Here is a 20,828-nt window from a genome sequence, read left to right as displayed (position 1 = left end):
TTTTGACAGTTTTATTACAAAAAAAAGTAAAAAAAAATAATTACAGAAAAGTACACTTTTGTAGTTTCTTTCAACCGTAATATCCAGGGAAAGGAATTCTACATGGAATTATCATGGAATAAATATATAAATTTTCCTGGTTCATACTTAAACATGAGAGACAATACAAAAATACAATGATAAAATTGAAATAAAAATGTTACGAAACACACACAAATAAGCACCAGGTTATACTTCATAAAACTCCCAAACAGAATTGTGTGTCTTCGACATTATGCTCCCCTTTACATCTTTTCATGGTTTTAACTTTGATGTAAATGACGAGCTGTTGTCTTCACACGAGAGGATCCAGCCCATCTCCAGTAATCGCTCAGTTTTCCTGGCAGGCACCTAAAAAAAAGATGTCACACAGTCAAATGAGATGTTTGATATAGTATAGCAGTATGCATTTCATACAAGCAAATAAATGCTTACATGCTCCGATTCGTTCTTCCAGAAATCCAACCTGCTCGCTGAGCGAGTCGATACGGTCCAGTTGCTGCAGCGAATGTGACAGGAAGTTAGTCCGGTCAGACAGGAAGCTATTAGCGTCTCCTTCACCCCCAATATCATCCAACGAGAAGAGAGTGGTGAACGGAGCCAAAACCATCTCTAGTTTCTAGAAAGTTCACAGAGAAAATGTATTTGATTATGTAAAGATGTGGCAGACATGAAAGTGAGATTTTAGATTCCTAAAAATAAAGGCGCTATATGATACCAACTATTTTTTATTTTTTAAGGAACCAGAAATGGTTCTACTATTGCATTGTTGTGTAGAACCATTTGTAGCACCTGTGTTCAGAATACCACCAGACTATTTTGGCATTATCTAGTACTGTATGTATATGCAATGCTCAGGAGGCTATGCAAATCTGCTGTATGCAAATGACAATAACTGGACACCATTTGCTTAAAAATATAATGAAGACCTGTAACAACAATGTAGCATTGTACTGCTCAAAAGGTTCACTTCATTCTGTGGGTGGGTACAGTACACAGTAGATACTTTGCATGTTTAACTTTGTATACACTTTAAAAAAAAGTTGTGTGTAGTATAAGTCTCTGCGGAACAAAAAAGGGCCGTTTCATCATTATTTTTTTAACACCTATTTCAGTTTGTAAACGGCCCAAAATTGGGAAACACCTCTTTTTGTTCTGCAGAGATGCCAGTCTCCAAAATAAAGGTGCTTCACGGTGCCATAGAAGAACCATTTTTGGCTGAACGGTTCCATAAAGAACTTTAGCATCTGAGGAACCTTTCTGTTTTCATAAAAGGTTCTTTGTGGTGAAAAAGGTTCTTCAGGTTATAAAAATGTAAGGAAAATGGTTGTTTGAGGAACCAAAAATGGCATTGACATTTCAAGAAGGCATGGGCCAGTATAAGATTCTGGCGGTATGATAACCTTTAGCAAAAATACCATGGTTTCACAGTGTTACGGTACTGTCATTCCAACACTAAAATGTGTTATTTTTAAATGTCAGGTAAAAATAAAGCCTTTAAATTATAATATGCTTTGTATATTAAATGTAAACATCATATGACTTAATGATTTCATGAATTTTGTATAAACAGAGCTCATACCTTGGAGACGATATCACAGAACATTTTAGTGATTTTGAAACCTGGACTGTTTAAAACCTCGGTATACCTTGAAACCGTTAACTGGTCCATGCTTAATTTAAAACATCTTTATTTTTTAAGATCGCAGAGCAACCATTTTGGGTTTCCAAAAGAAGCATTTAGTCTTAAAATAACCTTTATGTTCTTTTCGATCACATACATACCAAGAACCTTTTTGCATCAGAAATAGACCAAAAAAAGAACCTTTATTTTAAGTGTGTATTTTAAAGGCGACATTTCATGAAAATATGACTTGTTCCATATTTAAATGCTATAATTGGGTCCCCAGTGCTTCTATCAACCTAGAAAATGTGAAAAAGATCAACGCAGTAACTTAGTTTTGGTAAACCATTCTCTGCAAGCATGTGATAAAATAGCTCATTGAAATTTGGCTCCCCTTGTGATGTCAGAAGGGGATCTTTTTAACATTAACATTATCTGTGAGGTATTTTGAGCTAAAACTTCACATACGCACTCTGGGGACACCAAAGATTTATTTGAAATCTTAAAAAAGTCTTGTGAATTATCCCCTTTGATATCTTCTGGAAACACTCAAATATTTACAGGTTTATAAGTCACCTGTTGTTTAATGAAATCATTAGTGAGGCTTTAAACTCATAAACTTTTTTAGTAAACACCACACAGTTGTTTGAAGTTTGATAACCTGATGGTGAGTGCGTGTGAATGTCTGACCTGTTCCAGTAGCTCCACTCGGTTTTTTAGCATCTGAACCTCTTCTGTTACGTTCTCCACCAATCGCAAACCTCCACCTTCAAGAAAATAGAAAGACTACGTGTGTTTAAGAGAGACACAGGTCACAATGAAAACACTTGTACTGTAAAAAGAAGAATGCAATAAAAAGTGCAGACACAACACAAATTATTAGTCAAAATATTTTATTGCATCCTTTATTTTATTAATAAAATGCGTACATTAACAGATTTCATTCAAATAATTTTCTAAAAACATATTTTCCATGTGGTCTCAGACTTTTGGATCCAACTGTAGATGAAATCAGGTCATATTCCATCAAATGTCTCAGTGATGGATTACACAACTCTGATTGGCTGAATAGTGTGATGGAAAGGATTAAAAACCAATCATATCAGAGTTTAGCTCTGTTAGTCCCGCCTCTTGGCCTTTGTTTTGGATGTGTTGGATTGTGATCAAGCAGTTGTACTCGATCACTCTCAGAACGAGTCAATGGGTCGCACACACACATATTTTCCTAAAGTTATAGTTAGCATTCACTTGGCTTCTTACACAGACACACACGCACAGTCAATCTGTCCCAGATGTGTGATGTTATAAAGATGTGTCTGAGTTTGTGTGTGTCTGAGCTTGTGTCTCTTTGTGTCTGTTTATGTGTCTTTGTGAGTCTGTGTTTGTGTCTGAGTCTCTCTCTTTTTCTCTCTCTATGTGTGTCTGACTTTTTGTGAGTGTGTGTGCTTGTGTCTCCATGTCTGTGTGTGTATCTGTGCCTGTCTGTTGTGCGTCTCTCTCTCTCTCTGTGTGTGTATAAGACAAACAGTGACCCCCAGCAGTCTGGGTTTGATAGATGTGGAATGTAAGCCGAAGCACTGAGCCAAAATATAAAGAGAAACAACAGCTACACTTTCTGTCCGGTTGTGACCTCTCCGCAAAATCTCATAGCAATTATATTTAGCTGAAAAATCTCAATCTAAACACATTAATGCTTTTACAACAACACAACGGCACGTTAAATATAACAAAACCATAAGATTGATATCAACTTTCACTTACCAATGTTTAATATGCAAATATAACTATGCGTAAATTAACGATTAATCGTGCAAATGCGTGTTTTCTCAATGAATGAATTTGAATGAATTACGGTGAAATGCCACCACATCCAAAAGCCAGAGGGCGCTCTCGTGCAGAAACTCCCATTGTGCCACAGAAGACCCATTACATTACGGATGCTATTCCAGGAAATGCCTATAAGGATATTTATGTCGCCATTCTTCAGATTGTTTCAGGTATTTTCATGATAATAAAGAATATTTTGAATGATTTTATTTATCGAGTGTTTTTTTTAAATGCACGTTATAAACGACTCCGACTCATAATGATTTAAGATTGATAAGGACTTCCTACTGACCAAATGCCGTAGTACACGCACAAGCTGCGCATTAAACACAGAATGGCAGCCTTGCGATGCAGAATCGATTTTAGACGGATCTTTTTAATGGGACACGCGATTTATCGTTACAGCCCTAGCGTAAATCATTTGTAGATTGACTTCCAGAAGATCACATCCCAGAAATAAGTCGGCATTAACCTTCACACATAAATTTACTGTGGTAACCATATTTATTATAGTTAAACTTTTATTTTACTCTGTTTGGAGGATTCATTGGGTCTCATTCACAAAGCAAGCATACGCACAAATTTGTTTGTGAAATGTGTGTTTGGACGTTTTAATTAACAAATCATGAATCAACAAAAACTTACTAAATTTTATTTTAAATGTATGCAAAAACTTAAAAACAACTTAGACCACACATGCGCAATAATCATGGACAAGGAAAAAGAACCCTGTAATATATATTTTATATTTTTTCCTTGTTCATGATTATTGCGTATGTGTAGTCTAAGTTGTTTTTAAGTTTTTGCATACATTTAAAATAAAATTTAGTACGTTTTTGTTGAATCATGATTTGTAAGTTAAACGTCCGTACAAATTTGTCCGTACGCATGCTTAGTGAATAAGACCCATTGTTTTTGAATTAGTAAAGGTAAATGGTACTTTGTATTTAACCAATGAGACCGGTGACGGTTTTAAAGTAAACTGAGCTTACACCTTATTCCCAGTGGAGGTCTCAGCAGACTACTAAGCTTTGACAAGTGTGGGAGCAGAAAAAATCTGACTTTTTCCATGTTGAAGTGCTATAATTGGGTCCCCAGTGCTTCTATCAACCTAGAAAATGTGAAAAAGATCAACCCAGCAACTTCGTTTCGGTAAACCATTATTTGCAAGCATGTGAAAAAATAGGTCATTGAAATTTGCCTCCCCTTGTGATGTCAGAAGGGGATAATGCCGCCCCTTAATCTGCACTATCCAACCACAGCACTGCCATTTACTGCAGACACCAAAGATTTTCACCCATGTTCCGCCTATTTGGCCAATTGCGGTTATCCGGCAGTGATACGTTTGCCAAGATGGCGATGACCGGATCCGCCCACTTTTAGCTTCAAAAACGCTGTTCAGAAACCCACGGTTGCTGTCACAGACGCTACGTCCATGTTTTATTCAGTCTATGGTTCAGACGTATAAGGCTTAGTTCACACTGCAGGTCTTAATGCTCAGTTTGATTTTTTTTTTTTATTCACCGTATACGGGCCTGAAGTGACCCGCATGCGCAAATAAAGACGTGACGTCATCATCCCGCCTCCTCTGGCGCAGAATTGTGACTTCTATTGCATTTCAATGAAGCAAAAATCTGATGCTTTTGTGATCGGATATGTATCTGAATTTGGGACCACATATGAAAGTGGCCAGGGTCTGATTTGAAAAGATCAAATATTGAGCAATAAAGTCGAATTTGGCCCCTTTTCGCCTGCAGTTTTCCTGCACATACTAACAATCTCACTGTCAGTACTGGAATGCGTTCAACTTTGAGGGCCTGCCAAAAAATGGCGATTATTATAGCTTGTCACTAGGAAACGGTCAATATGACTATCTAAGGACAGTAAAGGTTCTGCTTTTACTAATATAGTTCGAGAAAGATGGAGAAACATAAAAAGATGATGAAACGCTGCCAAGGAAGTCACAGATTGAATATCACAAGCTAGTTTTGGCACATGCGTTCCCATGGTGAACTCACGAAAGCATTTTGAAATGTCTCTGCCGGTTTTGCTTGCTAGGACAAAAACGAAGCTTGGCGAAAATACATTTGGAGACATAAAAGAAAGCAGATGTAGGAGAAGTTGCCTGTGATGAGAGATGTTACTGCCAGAGTTCATTGTTTTATAGAAACCAGAATGCATTTATGACGATCTGTTGTAGATTCATGGCAGGTGATTGGTCCGTACGTGGTTGATGTGGTCACCAGTCACAGTGCACTATTACTCACGGTACGAGTTGATAGTGGCATAGCGCGTACCAAAAGTAATAATGAATCGTGAGGCTGGTCAGGGGTCCGTAAACATCTTCACACTATAGTCCAGTGTTCGATTCTTACTGAATGCATGCATGCACTGTGGATATAGTACCGGCCTCGGATGTAAGGATAATGAAGACCTACATCTGTGATCCCTGAGATGAGCTCTCATGCATGGGAGGTAGATGCATCATTCTCGTATCTCTTACTCAATGGTTGTTTATGTCAGGGTGTATAATGTTATCTCCATTATTGATTAGTGTATGAATGTCTTACCAGCATCAGCGCTGGATGAGAGATCGTCTGCTGTGGGAGGAGCGGCGGTCGGCACGGAGGGCGTGGGAATTCTTGAACATGTCATTCCATCTTCAGCCAGACTGAATCCCTCATGACACACACACTGAAAACTCCCCGGTGTATTCACACACGTCTGTGAACAGCCATGAGCTTCAATGCACTCATCCACATCTGAGAAAAAAGTGGTTTTTGAGCACAATGATTTATAATTTAGTTTGGAAATGTTAGTTTGACCCACGTTATGAAAACAACTTTGCAAGTAATCTGCAATTCTATGTTTCAAACAGAGATGGCAATAGAGAGCAAATGTCACAGATTGCAGCCTTGAAAATAAAAAAAAATGCAGATTTTGGTGGTCCCCTAGCTAAGACCCACCCCTGGCCAAGCCCCCCATCATTATAGGGTCACCGTGGTTTCACAAAGTAAGATGTGAATTAACATTTTTTGTTGGTCCTGGAACAACGTTTTAATCAAAGAAACCCCAAATTACCCTTAACTCGAATCCTAAGCAATTTTTACCCCTCAAATTAGTCTGAAATATTTTTTAAAGCCCCTTACCCAATCCTAAATCTAACAATCTTTACATTTATTTCAGAAATCTTTTCTATTAGTTTATTGTGAAATTAGGACAAATAATGGACAGTATCACTTTGTGGCAGGGCAGAACGAGAATTTTAACCCTTTCAGTCCCTGCGTCCACTGGAATGAACATCACATGTTTTGCCGACAAACTTATAAAAAAATTATGATTAACCAATCAAAATAAGGCACAGTGATCAAACACCTGAAAATCAGGTCTGAAGGGGCTAAATTCATGTAGTATTTAAATTGTATTAATTTAATTAATTTAATTTATATTTTTGTGCTTTATAGGGGGTCCCTCAATGCTGTGACCCCCCCAATTCGAACACTGAAAAATGTATGCATTGTGTGTTTCTAAGTACCTATCTGACAATAGCGTCCGGTCCATCCTTTCGAACACGCACATTTATTAGGCCGTAAACACGATCCTCCATTTGCACAGGACTGTTCGCACACGGCTAAATAGAGAAAGAGTTACACACATCAACATATACAAACACAAACATATCTATCTGTATTGTATAAATGCATAAGTCATGTCAATGTACCTTGGTTACAGTTGTGCGAATGCATGCGCCTCCATCCCGGACAGCAGTCCGCGTGCACATTAGCGACTGTTTTACTCACTTGCCTATAAGATACTCTGTATATTGTTCTGTCAAACACAAAAACACAGTGTATATGAGTGTCAGCAGTCAGTGTATTGATTTCAATACTTTGACTTCAGAACATACAGTGCCCCCCGCCAAAACAAAAAAAATTATTGGGGACATAAAAATCTATGCATGTCATTGTATTAGATAACATCAAACCAAGTAAGGGTCATTGGTTTGCAAAACATTTTACAGAAGTTTAAATGAAATGAGTGAGCTAAAAAAAACATTGTGTGTGTGTGTGCGTGTGTTTTCTTACTTGTATGTACTACACAATCTGTGGTTTTGGCACATGGTCATATAGGGTTTGTGTACAGGTTGAAGAAACGATTCTGTGCTATAGGATACACGAGGACTCCAAGCATCTCCAACACAAACTCTCCTCCTGAAACACACACAAACACACAGTTATGGAGGATGAAAAATGACTTTTGTTAATAAATACATAAATAAATGTACAAATAAAAATAAAGAATACAATTAAAAGTTGATACTTTTGTTTATTTATTTATATCTCCATTTATTTATGCATTTAACTAATGACTAATTTATTTGTGCATTTATATATTTATTTATGCATTTATTTATACTTTATTGATTTATTTATTTCTACATTTGTTTATGTATTTTTACATTTATTAGTGTATTTATTTATTTCTACATTTGTTTATTTATGTATTTCTACATTTATTTGTGTATTTATTTATGCATTATTTATTTCTACATTGGTTTATTTATGCATTTATGTGTTTATTTATATATTTCTACATTTATTTGTGAATTTATTTATTTATACTTTATTTATTTATTCATGCATTTATTCATATATTTATATACACTTAAGTCATTTTTCATCCTCCATATATTCGACCAAACCATGTACTGGATAAAAAATAGCATTTTCATATCCCTATATGCTCACTGTATTACACTGTCAGAAAATAAAAATAAATCAAAAAACAATCCCACTGCAATACCCTTTTTAAAAGGTCCTAAGATATGCATACATTTGGTACCAAAATATATTTTTGGGGCACTAAAGTGCACTCTCTGGTACCAATATGCACCTCTGAGGTACTAATATAAACTCTTCAGATGCAAAGGTGTGCTTTTTAAAAGGGTACTGCCCCACTGACAGCTAGGGACCATTTTTTGACAGTGTAGTATATATTATAGCCCCTTTTTATAGGTAAATACATAAGTTGCATTGTTTAATTGTCAAGTAACACACATACTGATAAATCTACAGCACTATAAGTCACTTTGGATAAACAAGTCTGCCAAATGTGTAAATGTAACATGCTTTAATAGTCACTACATAGAGTTTGATAAGAGTTTACATTTATGCATTTGGCAGATGCTTTTATCCAAAACTACTTTTGGTGCATTACAACATATATATATATATATTTAACCAGTATGTGTCTGTCTTGGTTTAGAACCTACAACCTTAGTAGCATTGCAGGAAATTTACTGATGCATTTCAACTTTATATGCTAATGTGTGTGTGTGTATGACAATGCTGAATGATGTTTGCATAGGAATGTGTTTCATTTTTGTGAGTGTTGCATCTGAGTTTGGCATCCATCATGTGTAACGAAAAGCGACTGGCCGATGAAATTAGCTGCTATTATACCCATTGAACTCTAACCTCAAAGTGACCTTTGACCCTTAATGCCTTTGTATGTGTGAACCAAGACTTCCTGCCACAGGGCCGTCCAATTCAGCTCCTTTAGTTTAGCTCCAACCCTGCCTTTTATTAGGACTTTTAGTTTGCAGGACAGCAGTGCTTTAGGATTAGACCCCTTTATAAATGGGCATGAGGGAGATTTAAGACATCTTTAATGGGAGATATTAAGACATTACCCATGATGACCGTGAAACTGAGGCGTAGAGGTCACATGCATGAGAAACAGAGATGACAGCAGGACTGTTGTGTACATCTCTCTGTCACAGGTGTGTCGATCACACTCAGGTACACCTGAGCCGATGATATCAGCTACCTGAGAGAGACAGAGAGAGACATAGACATTATGAGAAACATTCACATTAAAACCCATCATTTTCTCTGACTATAAATGATTTAATGTTTAAACATAAGACTGATACAGAGAAAGACAGACAATCCAGCAAAATTAGAGAAAATGACTCGGATTTGTTACAAATTACAGTTCATTAAATTCAACACGGTCTCCTAAGATGAGCACATCTGCACGCTTTATAACAGACAGTTTTATCATGATTTATAATATGGCTTAAGTTACATAGCTATAGTTTTATTTGCATGTAATGAAGAAATATTTCTGTATCCGTCTAAAACGCGAAGGTTTCAGGTTGAATAAGCCCCTAAGATATGATTTTAATAACACAGCGTTATTAAAAACATGGAAGTGATTATTAAAACAGATATAGCTTATAGTTTCAACACATTCATTTAACATGAAACAATGAAAGCTCATCTATATTAGGATTCATTTTAACTTGTGTAGAGTAACCACATGTGTTTGTGTCTCTCATCTTGAACAGCTCACAGTAATACGTTGTTTAATGCCGGTTTATTGGGTTCATAGGAGCAACAATGAAAACACAGATGATAGTGTTTTTCAAAGAGAGCTTTTGACAACAACCCTAAAACACTCAGTTATTATTCATGCATACCTCTGTGTGTGTCTGTGTGTACCTACTTAACTATATTATGGTGAGAAATATGTACCCAAAAGTAAGCACAACCTGACAAACTTGATCAATACCTCCCTTTGGGAACATCTTCATTTGTAAAAACACTATAAAATAAAGTAAATAAGGTTAATTACATTGTTAAAATGCAAAATGTTTCCTGAATTACAAAACTATATTTTTCACCAATATATTTTGGGTATTTTTGTATATTTTGAAATATATTTTATAAATCAATGTATTTTAAAGCATTTAAAATATATATACAGCCCTTCAAATATTTCAAACCACACTGTAAACAGTAAAAAGTTGGTTCAATTTAAAATTACTTCAATTGATAACACCCGATTACCTAAAAAAAACACCTAAAAAGTTTTTTTAAAAGTTTATTCAACTTAAAATTTCTCTTTAGTTTCACTTTATGTGAAAAATTAGGTTGAATCAAATTTTTTTAAGGTGTTACCAATTAAAGTAACTTTTTAAGTTGAACCCACTTTTAACATATTCACGTCGGATTGGAAGATAAACTTTACACTGAAAAAAATATATAGTGCATCATTTTTGCATTAATTTTTTTAAGCAAATATTATATGGAAATTTAAGAAATGTATGCAATTGCATAAAATTTCAAGTAAAACTTACTTAAAAAAGTGGATGCAAAAATGATGCACTATAGACCGTTTCAGCGGTAACAACATAAACAAGCCGCTGTCGCGGTCCGCACGTAACTTCCGGTAAACTCCGCTAATAATAAATAACAACAAATTCTTTAAACATAGTTTATTTATATAACAAGCAAACAAAACAACACATAGATTACCTAGGAAACCAAAACATTTGTTATTTTCGACCAGGCATTTGTTCAAGAGATCAGTTTAGCAACTAGTCAGACCATTAAAAAAACGAAACCGGAAGTAAGGTTCGGATCCAGACGTGTATCACGTGCGTCCGATGAAACCATCTATATTTTTAAGAAAACCCAGCGTATTATTTTTTACAGTGTATGTTTATGTTCCAAAATGTACAAAAATAACAGGTTTGAAAATAAATTTTTTGAAAAAGTTCAAATTAAATATATTTTTTAACTTAAAAATATACTTTATAAAATAGCCTTGTATTTGGCTTATTTAAAGGAGTCATATCATGAAAACCATTCTCTGCAAGCATGTGAAAAATTAGGTTGTTCAGATTTCGCCTGTTTTGTGACGTAGCGAGTCTTAGTAAAATAATACCGCCCCTTAATCTGCTCTATCTAACCACGGCACTGCCATTTAGTGTAGAGAGAATGAGAGAGAGAAAATAATTGACAGCACAGTTGAGTTTTGCATTTCATCAGCTCATTTGCATTTTAAAGGACACACCCACAAACTCCACATTTTTGCTTGCACCTACAAAGTGGCAATTTTAACATGCTATAATAAATTATCTGTGGGATATTTGGGCTAAAACTTCACACAGGCACTCTGGGGACATCAAAGACTTATTTTACATTTAAAAAAATTTACATAATATAACCACTTTAAAACATTTAATATATATATTTAGCCCTCCATATATTTTTAAACCACACTGTAAAAATTGAAAAGATGTATCAACTTAAATATTACTTCAATTGGTAACACATGATAACCTAAGAACACTCTTAAAAAAGTAAAAAAGGTAAGTCAACTTAAAATTTCACTTTAGGTGAAAACAATTACCAAGTTACCAATTGAAGTAACTTTTTATGTTGAACCAACTTTTTACATTGCATTGAAAGCTAAACTTTATGATTATGTTACAAAACTTTTTAAAATAACAGGTTTAAAAATTATATTTTGAAATAATAAAAAATTAAATATATTTTCAAAATTCAAAATATATATTTTGGCCAGAGATTTTTTTTTTTTTTGCAGTACGGGTTATAATAGTGCTCTATTAAACCTCTATAAAAAAACGTAAACTCAAAGTAAACATGTGAGTGTATGTGTATTTGTGCATGTGTGTGTATTTGTGTGCTTGTATGTGTGTCCGTATTGTGTGTATGTGCATCACACGTGTTTGTGTGTATTTGTGTGCATGTTAAAAAGAAATGGGCAGAGAGCAATTAATTGTGTATGGCCGCAAAGGGAGCTTAAGTTGTCTAAGTGTGTGTAAACAAGTCTGTGTTTGTGTTTTTGTCAGCAGTTTCTTCACTCTTGGTAAAATGACTGACCCATCTTAAACCTCTTCTGCACTTTCTTCTTAATGTTTGAAGTTGTTATGATGATGTGCGTGCATGTGTCTTTCCCTAGACTTATATATCAGAATCACTGGAGAGCAGAGCCAACAGATACCCCTTACATTTTTTAGACCAGTTAAAATTAACATTCAGTTGTGCTGATATACACATTGTGTATGTATGTGTGGTGGTTAATGTCAGATTTGAGAAGATAAAGACACCGTTCACAGCTCTTTACAGCAGCTTGTGAGATCTGACATCTAACCCTAAGCCCTGTAGGTCAGCTTTTATCAGTAAATATGGTGTTAACTCCTCCGTCTGTGCAGATGTCTCTGGGTCAGATAATGTTTTCACTGACGTTGAGTCGGACGGCCCACCGCAGAGAGAGTCTGACAGCACAATGAGGCTGTAAATTGGATTGGGATCTCTAGATGATGTTCAGACAGATCTCCTGCCAAATATTTAATGATTTTAACAGACCCATACCTGTAGTCCGTGTCAGTCATAGAGATCGTATGCATGTGTGTGTTTGATAGCCGTCACATTGAATGCTTACAGAGTGCAATATGTAAACGCTGCACGCTGTTGCCAGATCTCTGAGTCATGCATAAGCAATCTGTGGGTTCAGTTCTCTTAAAAATGAATAGTGTATTATTTTCTAAACTTTTTACACATGATTTCATTTAGTGTGTAATTCACAACAAGAGTTGTCTATAGCTACTGTAGGTTTACTCTTTTCTATACATTAAAAGTGGATATTTACACAATCCACCATAAAAATAGTACAAAGAAGTCTGAATCTAGATTTATGAAATATAAATATGCAAAAAAAAATTGGACTTTGTGACTAAAAAACTAAATCACAAGAAATCATCTTAATCCAACACCGCATCATAAGCACTTTTATAAACAACATAAACACTAATAATAATAATAATCACCAGGTAATCTTGAACTAAAAGTGTGCAAACCAAACAATTTTGGCTGTCTGAGATAGGGATGCTTAACGATTAATCGCGATTAATTGTTAGCAGAATAAAAGTTTTTGTTTACATCATATATGTGTGTGAACTGTGTATAATAACTTTGTATAAATAAATGTACACACATGCATGTATATGTTTTAGAAATGTTTACATGTGTATATACATTTGTATATTTATGTATAATTTATATTATATATAAATATAAATACTTAATATATACATTTTTTTTCTTAAATTTAAATATTTATATATATATACATATTTATTATACACAGTTAGCACATATATGTGATCTAAACAAAAACTTTTATTCAGCTAACGATTAATCACGATTAATTGTTTAGCATCCCTAGTCTGAGATTAACTTTGAGAATACTAAAAAATGTAAAAATGCAAACAGTCGTCGAATTATGGCCACTGTGACACATTTTCCCTCCGATTAAATTCTGCCAATGTCAGAAGTTTATAAAAATCACAATGTGCATCCTGGTTAGGTCAGCCTACAGTATAAAAACCAAGAGAAAGTCGTAATTTCTATAGATCTGTAGATCTGAATGTATGCTATTGTGGGGCTCTCATATGTTTATCATTAGAAATTATGTTGCAATCTTATATACAGAATTATATTACGAATAAAGGTTTAGCACACAATAAAACACACAGCATTCATCATCCATGCCAAGGCAAAACTCTATTTTGATACACATGGCTGCATATAATCACAAATAATGACACAAATGAGAAGCGGAAGCAGTTAAGAGTAATGAGAGTCAGTCGGAGTTATATCAACATCAGTGCGGTTGTGTCCAGAATGCAACACTAGAGTACTGCATAATGCACACTATATGCTGCCTACTACTAAATTTAGTATGTGATACGTGATACAATATGCAACACTTAACATTCATGCTCATCTTTGTTTTGCCAAACAAACTCACCACATGCCAAATTGTATTTATTGGTACTAGGTGACAACTTTGGACACAACTTTGGTTAATCTGCATTTTTCAAGTGTTGTCAATGTGTTCCTGTAGCTAAACAAGTTGAGCATTCCATTATAGCAGCGCTAACGTCATGGGTTTGATTTCCAGAAAAAATGTAAACCTTGGCTTGTAAATGAATGCACTGTAAGATAAGCGTCTGCCAAATGCATGTCAATTAATTGTAAATTATGTAGGTTATGATTGTAATACCACCATGCTGTTCTTATTTGAAAAAAATACCTGGATGATTTCTAAAATTGTAAGTCCATGCAATTGATTAAATTTAACATGCAACATGAGGAAGTCATATGAGAAGCATAGTGAAAGTTTCAAATGTTTATAATTGCACAATGTGTTCTGTTTAACATTATTTTTAGGAAATAGCCTACATTTACTATTACTATTTTTAAAAGACATAGACATCATCTGTGTATAAAAAATTGACATAGCTAATATGCAATATGCATGAAGTAGTATGCATTATGCATGCAATATGCACTATGCATACTATACTTGAGAAATATATGAGAGTAGTGTGCTAGATTGCTATTCACTGACACTTAGGTGTGTTATAAATAAGGATGCATTCAACATTTTGCACAATTCACAAAGCAACATTTAAGTAGGAATAGTAATGAAACCGAAGAAGGAATAATAACGAGAACAGTACAAAAGAGGAGGTTTTATACAATAACACAGTTTAGCAGTGCAAAACAGTGGAAAGTTTAGGGTTAAGGATCCTTTGACTGCGCGTTACACAACCAGCAGGCGGCGCTAATTTCCTGCAACATTATTTTATGCCATTCAAAAATGTCAGTGTTGATCCAAGCTGAGTGCAATGACACTTTATGCTAACACACACTCAGCAAACAGGAATGAGTAAAATCAGCCAGTAATCTCTAGTGTGCCACACACACAGACACAATAAACCTTAACTAGTACTATACGAAAATCTTATAATCTGATTTTATATTACAGTATAAACAGAGTGATGCGTGCATGCATACATTTAAATTAAAAAGACTTTCTTAACACTTACTGTTTACTTCGGTTCACGAGATAAGCGCGCCGCTGTAAAATTAAACGCAGACAGTCGCGTGCATAGACGTGAGACGCAAAGCAAGTGATTCCTTAACGCGTCCCAAAAACAAAGTTTCCCACCAAACCAAAGGACAGGACTGAAATATTCTTATATTAATCATCCAAAAACACGCATGTGCCCAGAAAAACTCATTGGCACGGGACTCGAAGTTCCATGCGCGCGCCCGCTTTTGCGTGGGGTTGGTTTGGAGGGGTTTTGCGCTCAGTTCAGTTCTTTCACAACTGTCAAAGCGTGCAGGGGGGTAACCACACACCACCACTGCCCCTCCTTTACCGGGACGTCCCGGGAGAAACGTTAGCGCACGAGCCCACAGGGGAGACGCTCACTGCCCGTGACGTCATCGCCCGAGGAATTCACACGCAACGGTGCCGAGTTTAAGGGGTCATGGAAAAGGAAAGAAAGTGAAAGAAAGAAAACGAAAAGAATGCAAACTTTGGAGGTGTTTGTAGCCAATTCAATAGTTATCCAAAATCTCAGATGAATGTATAAAATCTGCATCAAGTTTTGTCAAACCATAAGACCATCGGCAACTATCATCACATTTAAATCACATTTATATACATTAATATAAACCTAATCCACTGTACACTATAAAAATCTAAACATATGTTTTACATTAACTCATCAAAATAAGCCTACTTCAAATTTTAAGGCACCAAAAATGTTTTACACTGCTATTTACTTTCTTACTCAGGTTCAGATTTGTACCAATGAAATTGCAGACAATTGCTTATTAAATTAGATCAATTTAATTGACGCGTAAACATGATGCACTGCGGATTATGAAATGAAATAGTTAATTTTTCAGATTTTATTGTACATGACCTACTTAAATAAGCCATGGAAGAAGTTAATAACTTGTTCCGAACGAATATCATATCAAAATGAATACACGCACTCACCCTCCTAGAATAAGGTCACGTGATCGCGCGCCGAGCTGCCATGCGGTCCACCTGCCGCGCGCTCTAAGGCGCTTCTCCATCGCCAGCATTTCTTATAAACTCTTTCTCAGTGTGCTGAAGAGCCGCGTGCGGTGTCTCGATGCTCCCCGCGATCCGACTGGAGAGGAATGAGATGCATTTGGGCGTTTTTCTCCAGCTTTTTATTCCGCGCTTCCTGTGGAGCTCAGGAATTGGATGGACAATCCCAAAGCGGATATCCTGCGAGTGTTTGCTGCTGATAAAACCTGCTGCACAAACAGCCTTGCAACTTTTAATCACGTCTGTCTCTGGTGCACAAACACACCGTGATTTGTAGAAACCGTGGGGTTGAGAATTTGGCCCTGTGATGGGAACTTGCATACCTTGTTTTAATAGTTTGGAGAAAGAGAGCCAAAGTAAATCAACACACATATTTTCGAGGGCAAAGAAGCTAAGGAATAGTTCAGCCAAAAATAAAAACGTTGCTGTGGGTGTTCTGTAGACATTGCCATCCTTAGCAGCGTTTCTCAACCAGGGGACTTGGGCCTTGATATGTTATATAAAAAAAACATTAGAACAAGTTAAAAAACAGAAAACAAGCATGTAAATGTATTTCATATGTCAAGGTAAAACCAGCAACAATGCATTTTGCCTCAGTGATGTTTATCTACACAATTGATCTTTTAACAGCACAGTATAAAAACTGTGCGTAATTGTGGCCCAACGTGTGATAATAAAGTCTAGACACTATAAAAATGAGTTTTCTTTTGATCAACGAGCTGGACATTGTTTTGTTAATACGTGTATGATTAGGGGGTGGTAAGACCCTGATTCTCAACATTTTTAGTTCAAAAAAGTTGGAGAAAGGAAATGGCCCTACACAGCACTTCCTATGGTGCAGGAAGTGTATGGAGGAAAAAGATTGTGCCCTGGGTCACAGCAAACAATGAGAGTAAAAACTTAAAGGAAAACGTAATGCGTCAAAGTGAGAGCTGGGCGGGAAAGTGTCAGCTAAGGGAATTGAAGGCTGAAAGTTGGAGAAAAGCGAGTGATGGAGGGGATAAATAAAAGACAGAATGATCTTTCATAGCTTTATGTAGCTTCTTCAATAGTGTCTGTAGTCTTCAATAGTTCAGAGTTAAACTGCATTTTAGTTTGATCTTAAATTTCGAAATTAGGAGCAACTGTTTTTAATTTAACTATTTGACTGCACCATTTTTTCCATAATACAAGACTAGAAAGTAGCTTGTAAGCTGTCCTGCTATGCCTCTTATATGATATTCATCCTTTTAACCTTTGGTAAATATGTATACACCTTGCATTGTTTAGTAGTCAGTAAACTAGTATTCCACTTCAAACTTAAATCTATATATATATAACATTTACAACGAGTTAAGTCTCATTTCTCTCTGTTTTTAAACCTCTTAAGAAATTTTACAAATCAAATATAAATTGAAAATGTCAGTAAGTCTTGTCAACCTCTAAAAAATAACTATTTTAGCATTTAAAATGTAGTCACCTAGTATGCAAATATTAAGTTGTGTGTAAAGTTATAGATTAGTGCTTTACTTCAGTGGATAAAGAGAGAGAGAGAGAGAGATTGGGCAGAGCTTCAGTAAATGTTATTGTTACGGGCAATCAACTTCTATCTCTAATTTCCATAATCCTGTGTATAAATCTGTTATTTATTTGTGTTTACTTGAACTGAGACATTGAGTATTTCCAGTTTTAAAGCGAAAGTATCATGTTGATGATGTCATCAGCTTCTGTCTTATGCAGTACGCTACATATGAATAGTTTGGTTCCAAAACGCGATAAACGCCATTTTTTTAAAGGGGACATGTCACAAGACTTTTTTAAGATGTAAAATCTTTGGTGTCCCCATACACATGTGAAGTTTTAGCTCAAAATACCATATAGATAAGTTATTATAACATAAAATTAAAATTGACACTTTGTAGGCGTGAGCAAAAATATGGCGTTTTGGGTGTGTCCTTTAAAATGCAAATGAGCTGATGAAATGCAAACACTGATCGCAATGATGGTGGTTTGTTGCAATTGAAACTCAATTGTGCTGTGAATTATTTTTTTCTCTTTCTCTTTCTCCCTGCACTAAATGGCAGTGCCGTGGTTGGATAGTGCAGCTTAAAGGGTGGTATTATTATAATGACATCATAAGGAGAGCCAAAATTCAATAACCTAATTGTTCACGTGCTTGCCGAAAATTAAGTTACTGGGTTGATCTTTTTCACAATTTCTAGGTTGATAGAAGCACTGGGAAACCAATTATAGCGTTGAAACATGGAAAAAGTCAGAATTTCATGCCATGGCCTCTTAAAAAAAAAAAAAAAACGAGTTACCGCCAAAGTCAGTATTGTATCAGGTCAGTATTAAAAAGTAATTTCTAAATTTTACGCAAAATAAAATATCCGCCGTGTTATTCTGTCATCTTTTCTCCTATTTTTTTCAAAATGCGATAAACGCCAGTCCCTCTTTTCTGCAGAATGCAATAAATCCTCTTAACCAATCACAGCACACCATTTCACTCATTGTTAACAACATGGAGGCACTTTGAATACAGAATCCTAGTTTTCCTCATCTACTTTGTACTTCATGATCAACAAACAAACAAAAACAAAATAATACTTTGGTGGCATTGATAAACCTGTGGTGGTTTCTGTGACGGGGAAGAAACGTAAGCCATTAACATCTAATCATTTTCGGGAGACGGAAAAATGCCGTCTGTTGCTTGTTCTCCCGACAGCATCATGCTTCTGTCACATTGACCCCAGAGGATCTTATGAAAAACTTTACACTATTTTACATGATTTATTCAACAAAAATCGAGCAGGACCAAAACATTTTACAGCTGATCGCTGTCAAAAAAGTTCAGCGACGACGTCCCAAGGATGACAGCAGCAATGACAGTGTTCTTAATATGACAAAGTAAGTGTTTTGATTAATGCCATTAATGTTTATTTTTTTAATCAGTGTATACCACTAGTCAGCTAAATGAATATAACATGAATGCACATTTATATATTGATTCAATAGATTTATAGCATTTTGGAAAAAAAACTTGTTATGGATTTATTGCATTTTATGGAAAAAATAATCAGTTTTTAGTATAAATCTTTGAAAATCAAATTTTGGATTTTAATTTTTAATGTTATTATGACCTAAAGCAGCTTTGTAAAAGTTTGTAACAGAAAATAGTGATTTTCATCTTGTCACTTTCTCGGTATAGAAAACACGTTTTTACCCAAATTAGTCAAAATGGATAATGGATTTATTGCGTTTGGAACCAAACTCTTCATATGTACAGTATATTGTTATAAGAAGGACATATAAGGTTAATATTGATAAAGCTGTTTTTTCAACCAAAAAAAATGTATTTATTCAACTTACATTTTTCAACTAAAGTGAAATTTTAAGTTGAAATAACTTTTTGGGTGTTACTAATTGAAGTAGTTTTGTAAGTGGATCCAACTTTCACTTTTTACAGTGTAAGGGAGTTTTTAACAATGAGACTTGGGAACGTTATACAGATACAAATAGATCCTGCACAGTTTGTACTACATCGCGAGTGACTAATACCTCATACAGGCCAGAATATTATAGAGACTTGGATGTGTATTCTTTAGACTAATAAAAGAAACACTAAGCATTCACCCATGACAACCTGTCAACCATCCACAACATCTCAGCATCATGGCTGCATGTTTTGTATCATAGTGAAACTCTACAGTATGTTGTAACACATTTTACTCAAATATACAATCTTACTTGGTGAATCGATATGATTTAAGTGTTTCCAGAACTCAGAATAACCTCCAGCTTTTATTACGGTAGTTTTGACAAATGGTGTCAAAATACACACACATACACATCACCAATGGAATGAGAACGTACAATCCACAATGATATGTGTGTGTATGCACATATGGTTTACGTGTGTTGTTGGAAATATGTCAAATTGGCTTATTTATTAAAGTAACCAGATTCCCTAGTGCTTAAAGTAACGCAAGCACGCACGCATGCATTTTTGTCTAAAATGAGACAAATCTATATCCAGAACGACATAATATCCCTAGATAATGACAGAAATATCTGTGTCCGGCTTGATTTTCAGAAAAGAGTGAAGGATTTTGTTGTGTGTCAGATGCTGTCAGCCCCTCGGCATGCATGAGATCTCTTATTCATTTAAGCTGAAGGTGCTGACAGGCAAGAGACCCTTTACAAGGAAATATAAAGATAAGACTGAATTAAACAATCTCCACACAATCACACACACACACACACACACACACACACACACACACACACACACAGCGTTTGTGCTATCTTTAAAACCTGATTTGTTTGAAATTGCATACTGCTAGTATTCAAATTTTTTAAAAATGTTTTGTGAAACGGTGTGCAGCTTTGGCGTATGATGTCTGTTGTTTAACCATAATTTAACCCAGATGTGTGTGTTTATAGTTAATGACACACAGTTAGTGACAGTCCCAACACATTTTGTAATAATCTTTGCACCCATGTGTGACCTCACGGGGTGCAGACGTGTGTGTTGTAGAGGGACATTAGTTTTGACTTTAGTCTCGAGCGCCAGCATGTATCTAGTTACTGTTTAAAAAGTTGTAAG

The 20,828-nt window shown here is 35.4% G+C and overlaps 1 protein-coding gene across 2 annotated transcripts; it reads right to left on the bottom strand.

The window, feature by feature from the left end:
• Positions 1–54: 54 nt before the first annotated feature.
• egfl7 (EGF-like-domain, multiple 7) lies at positions 55–16,341 on the bottom strand. 2 transcript variants are annotated; one of them, XM_065243906.2, is made up of 9 exons: positions 16,166–16,341; positions 9,183–9,319; positions 7,576–7,701; positions 7,212–7,318; positions 7,026–7,121; positions 6,061–6,252; positions 2,354–2,430; positions 475–658; positions 55–390 (listed from the first exon to the last, which is right to left on the bottom strand). In XM_065243906.2, exons 2-9 carry the CDS (start codon positions 9,257–9,259, stop codon positions 371–373), a joined length of 879 nt encoding a protein of 292 aa, XP_065099978.1. In that variant the 5' UTR covers positions 9,260–9,319; positions 16,166–16,341; the 3' UTR covers positions 55–370. The 2 variants fall into 2 exon arrangements, with proteins under 2 accessions (XP_065099978.1, XP_065099979.1); XM_065243907.2 differs by lacking the exon at positions 16,166–16,341 and adding an exon at positions 15,201–15,465.
• Between the last annotated feature and the right edge of the window lie 4,487 nt (positions 16,342–20,828).

This window comes from Paramisgurnus dabryanus, chromosome 18, assembly GCF_030506205.2.
Source record: "Paramisgurnus dabryanus chromosome 18, PD_genome_1.1, whole genome shotgun sequence".
Lineage (NCBI taxonomy): Eukaryota > Metazoa > Chordata > Actinopteri > Cypriniformes > Cobitidae > Paramisgurnus > Paramisgurnus dabryanus.
This window is presented reverse-complemented; position numbering and strand designations above follow the sequence as displayed.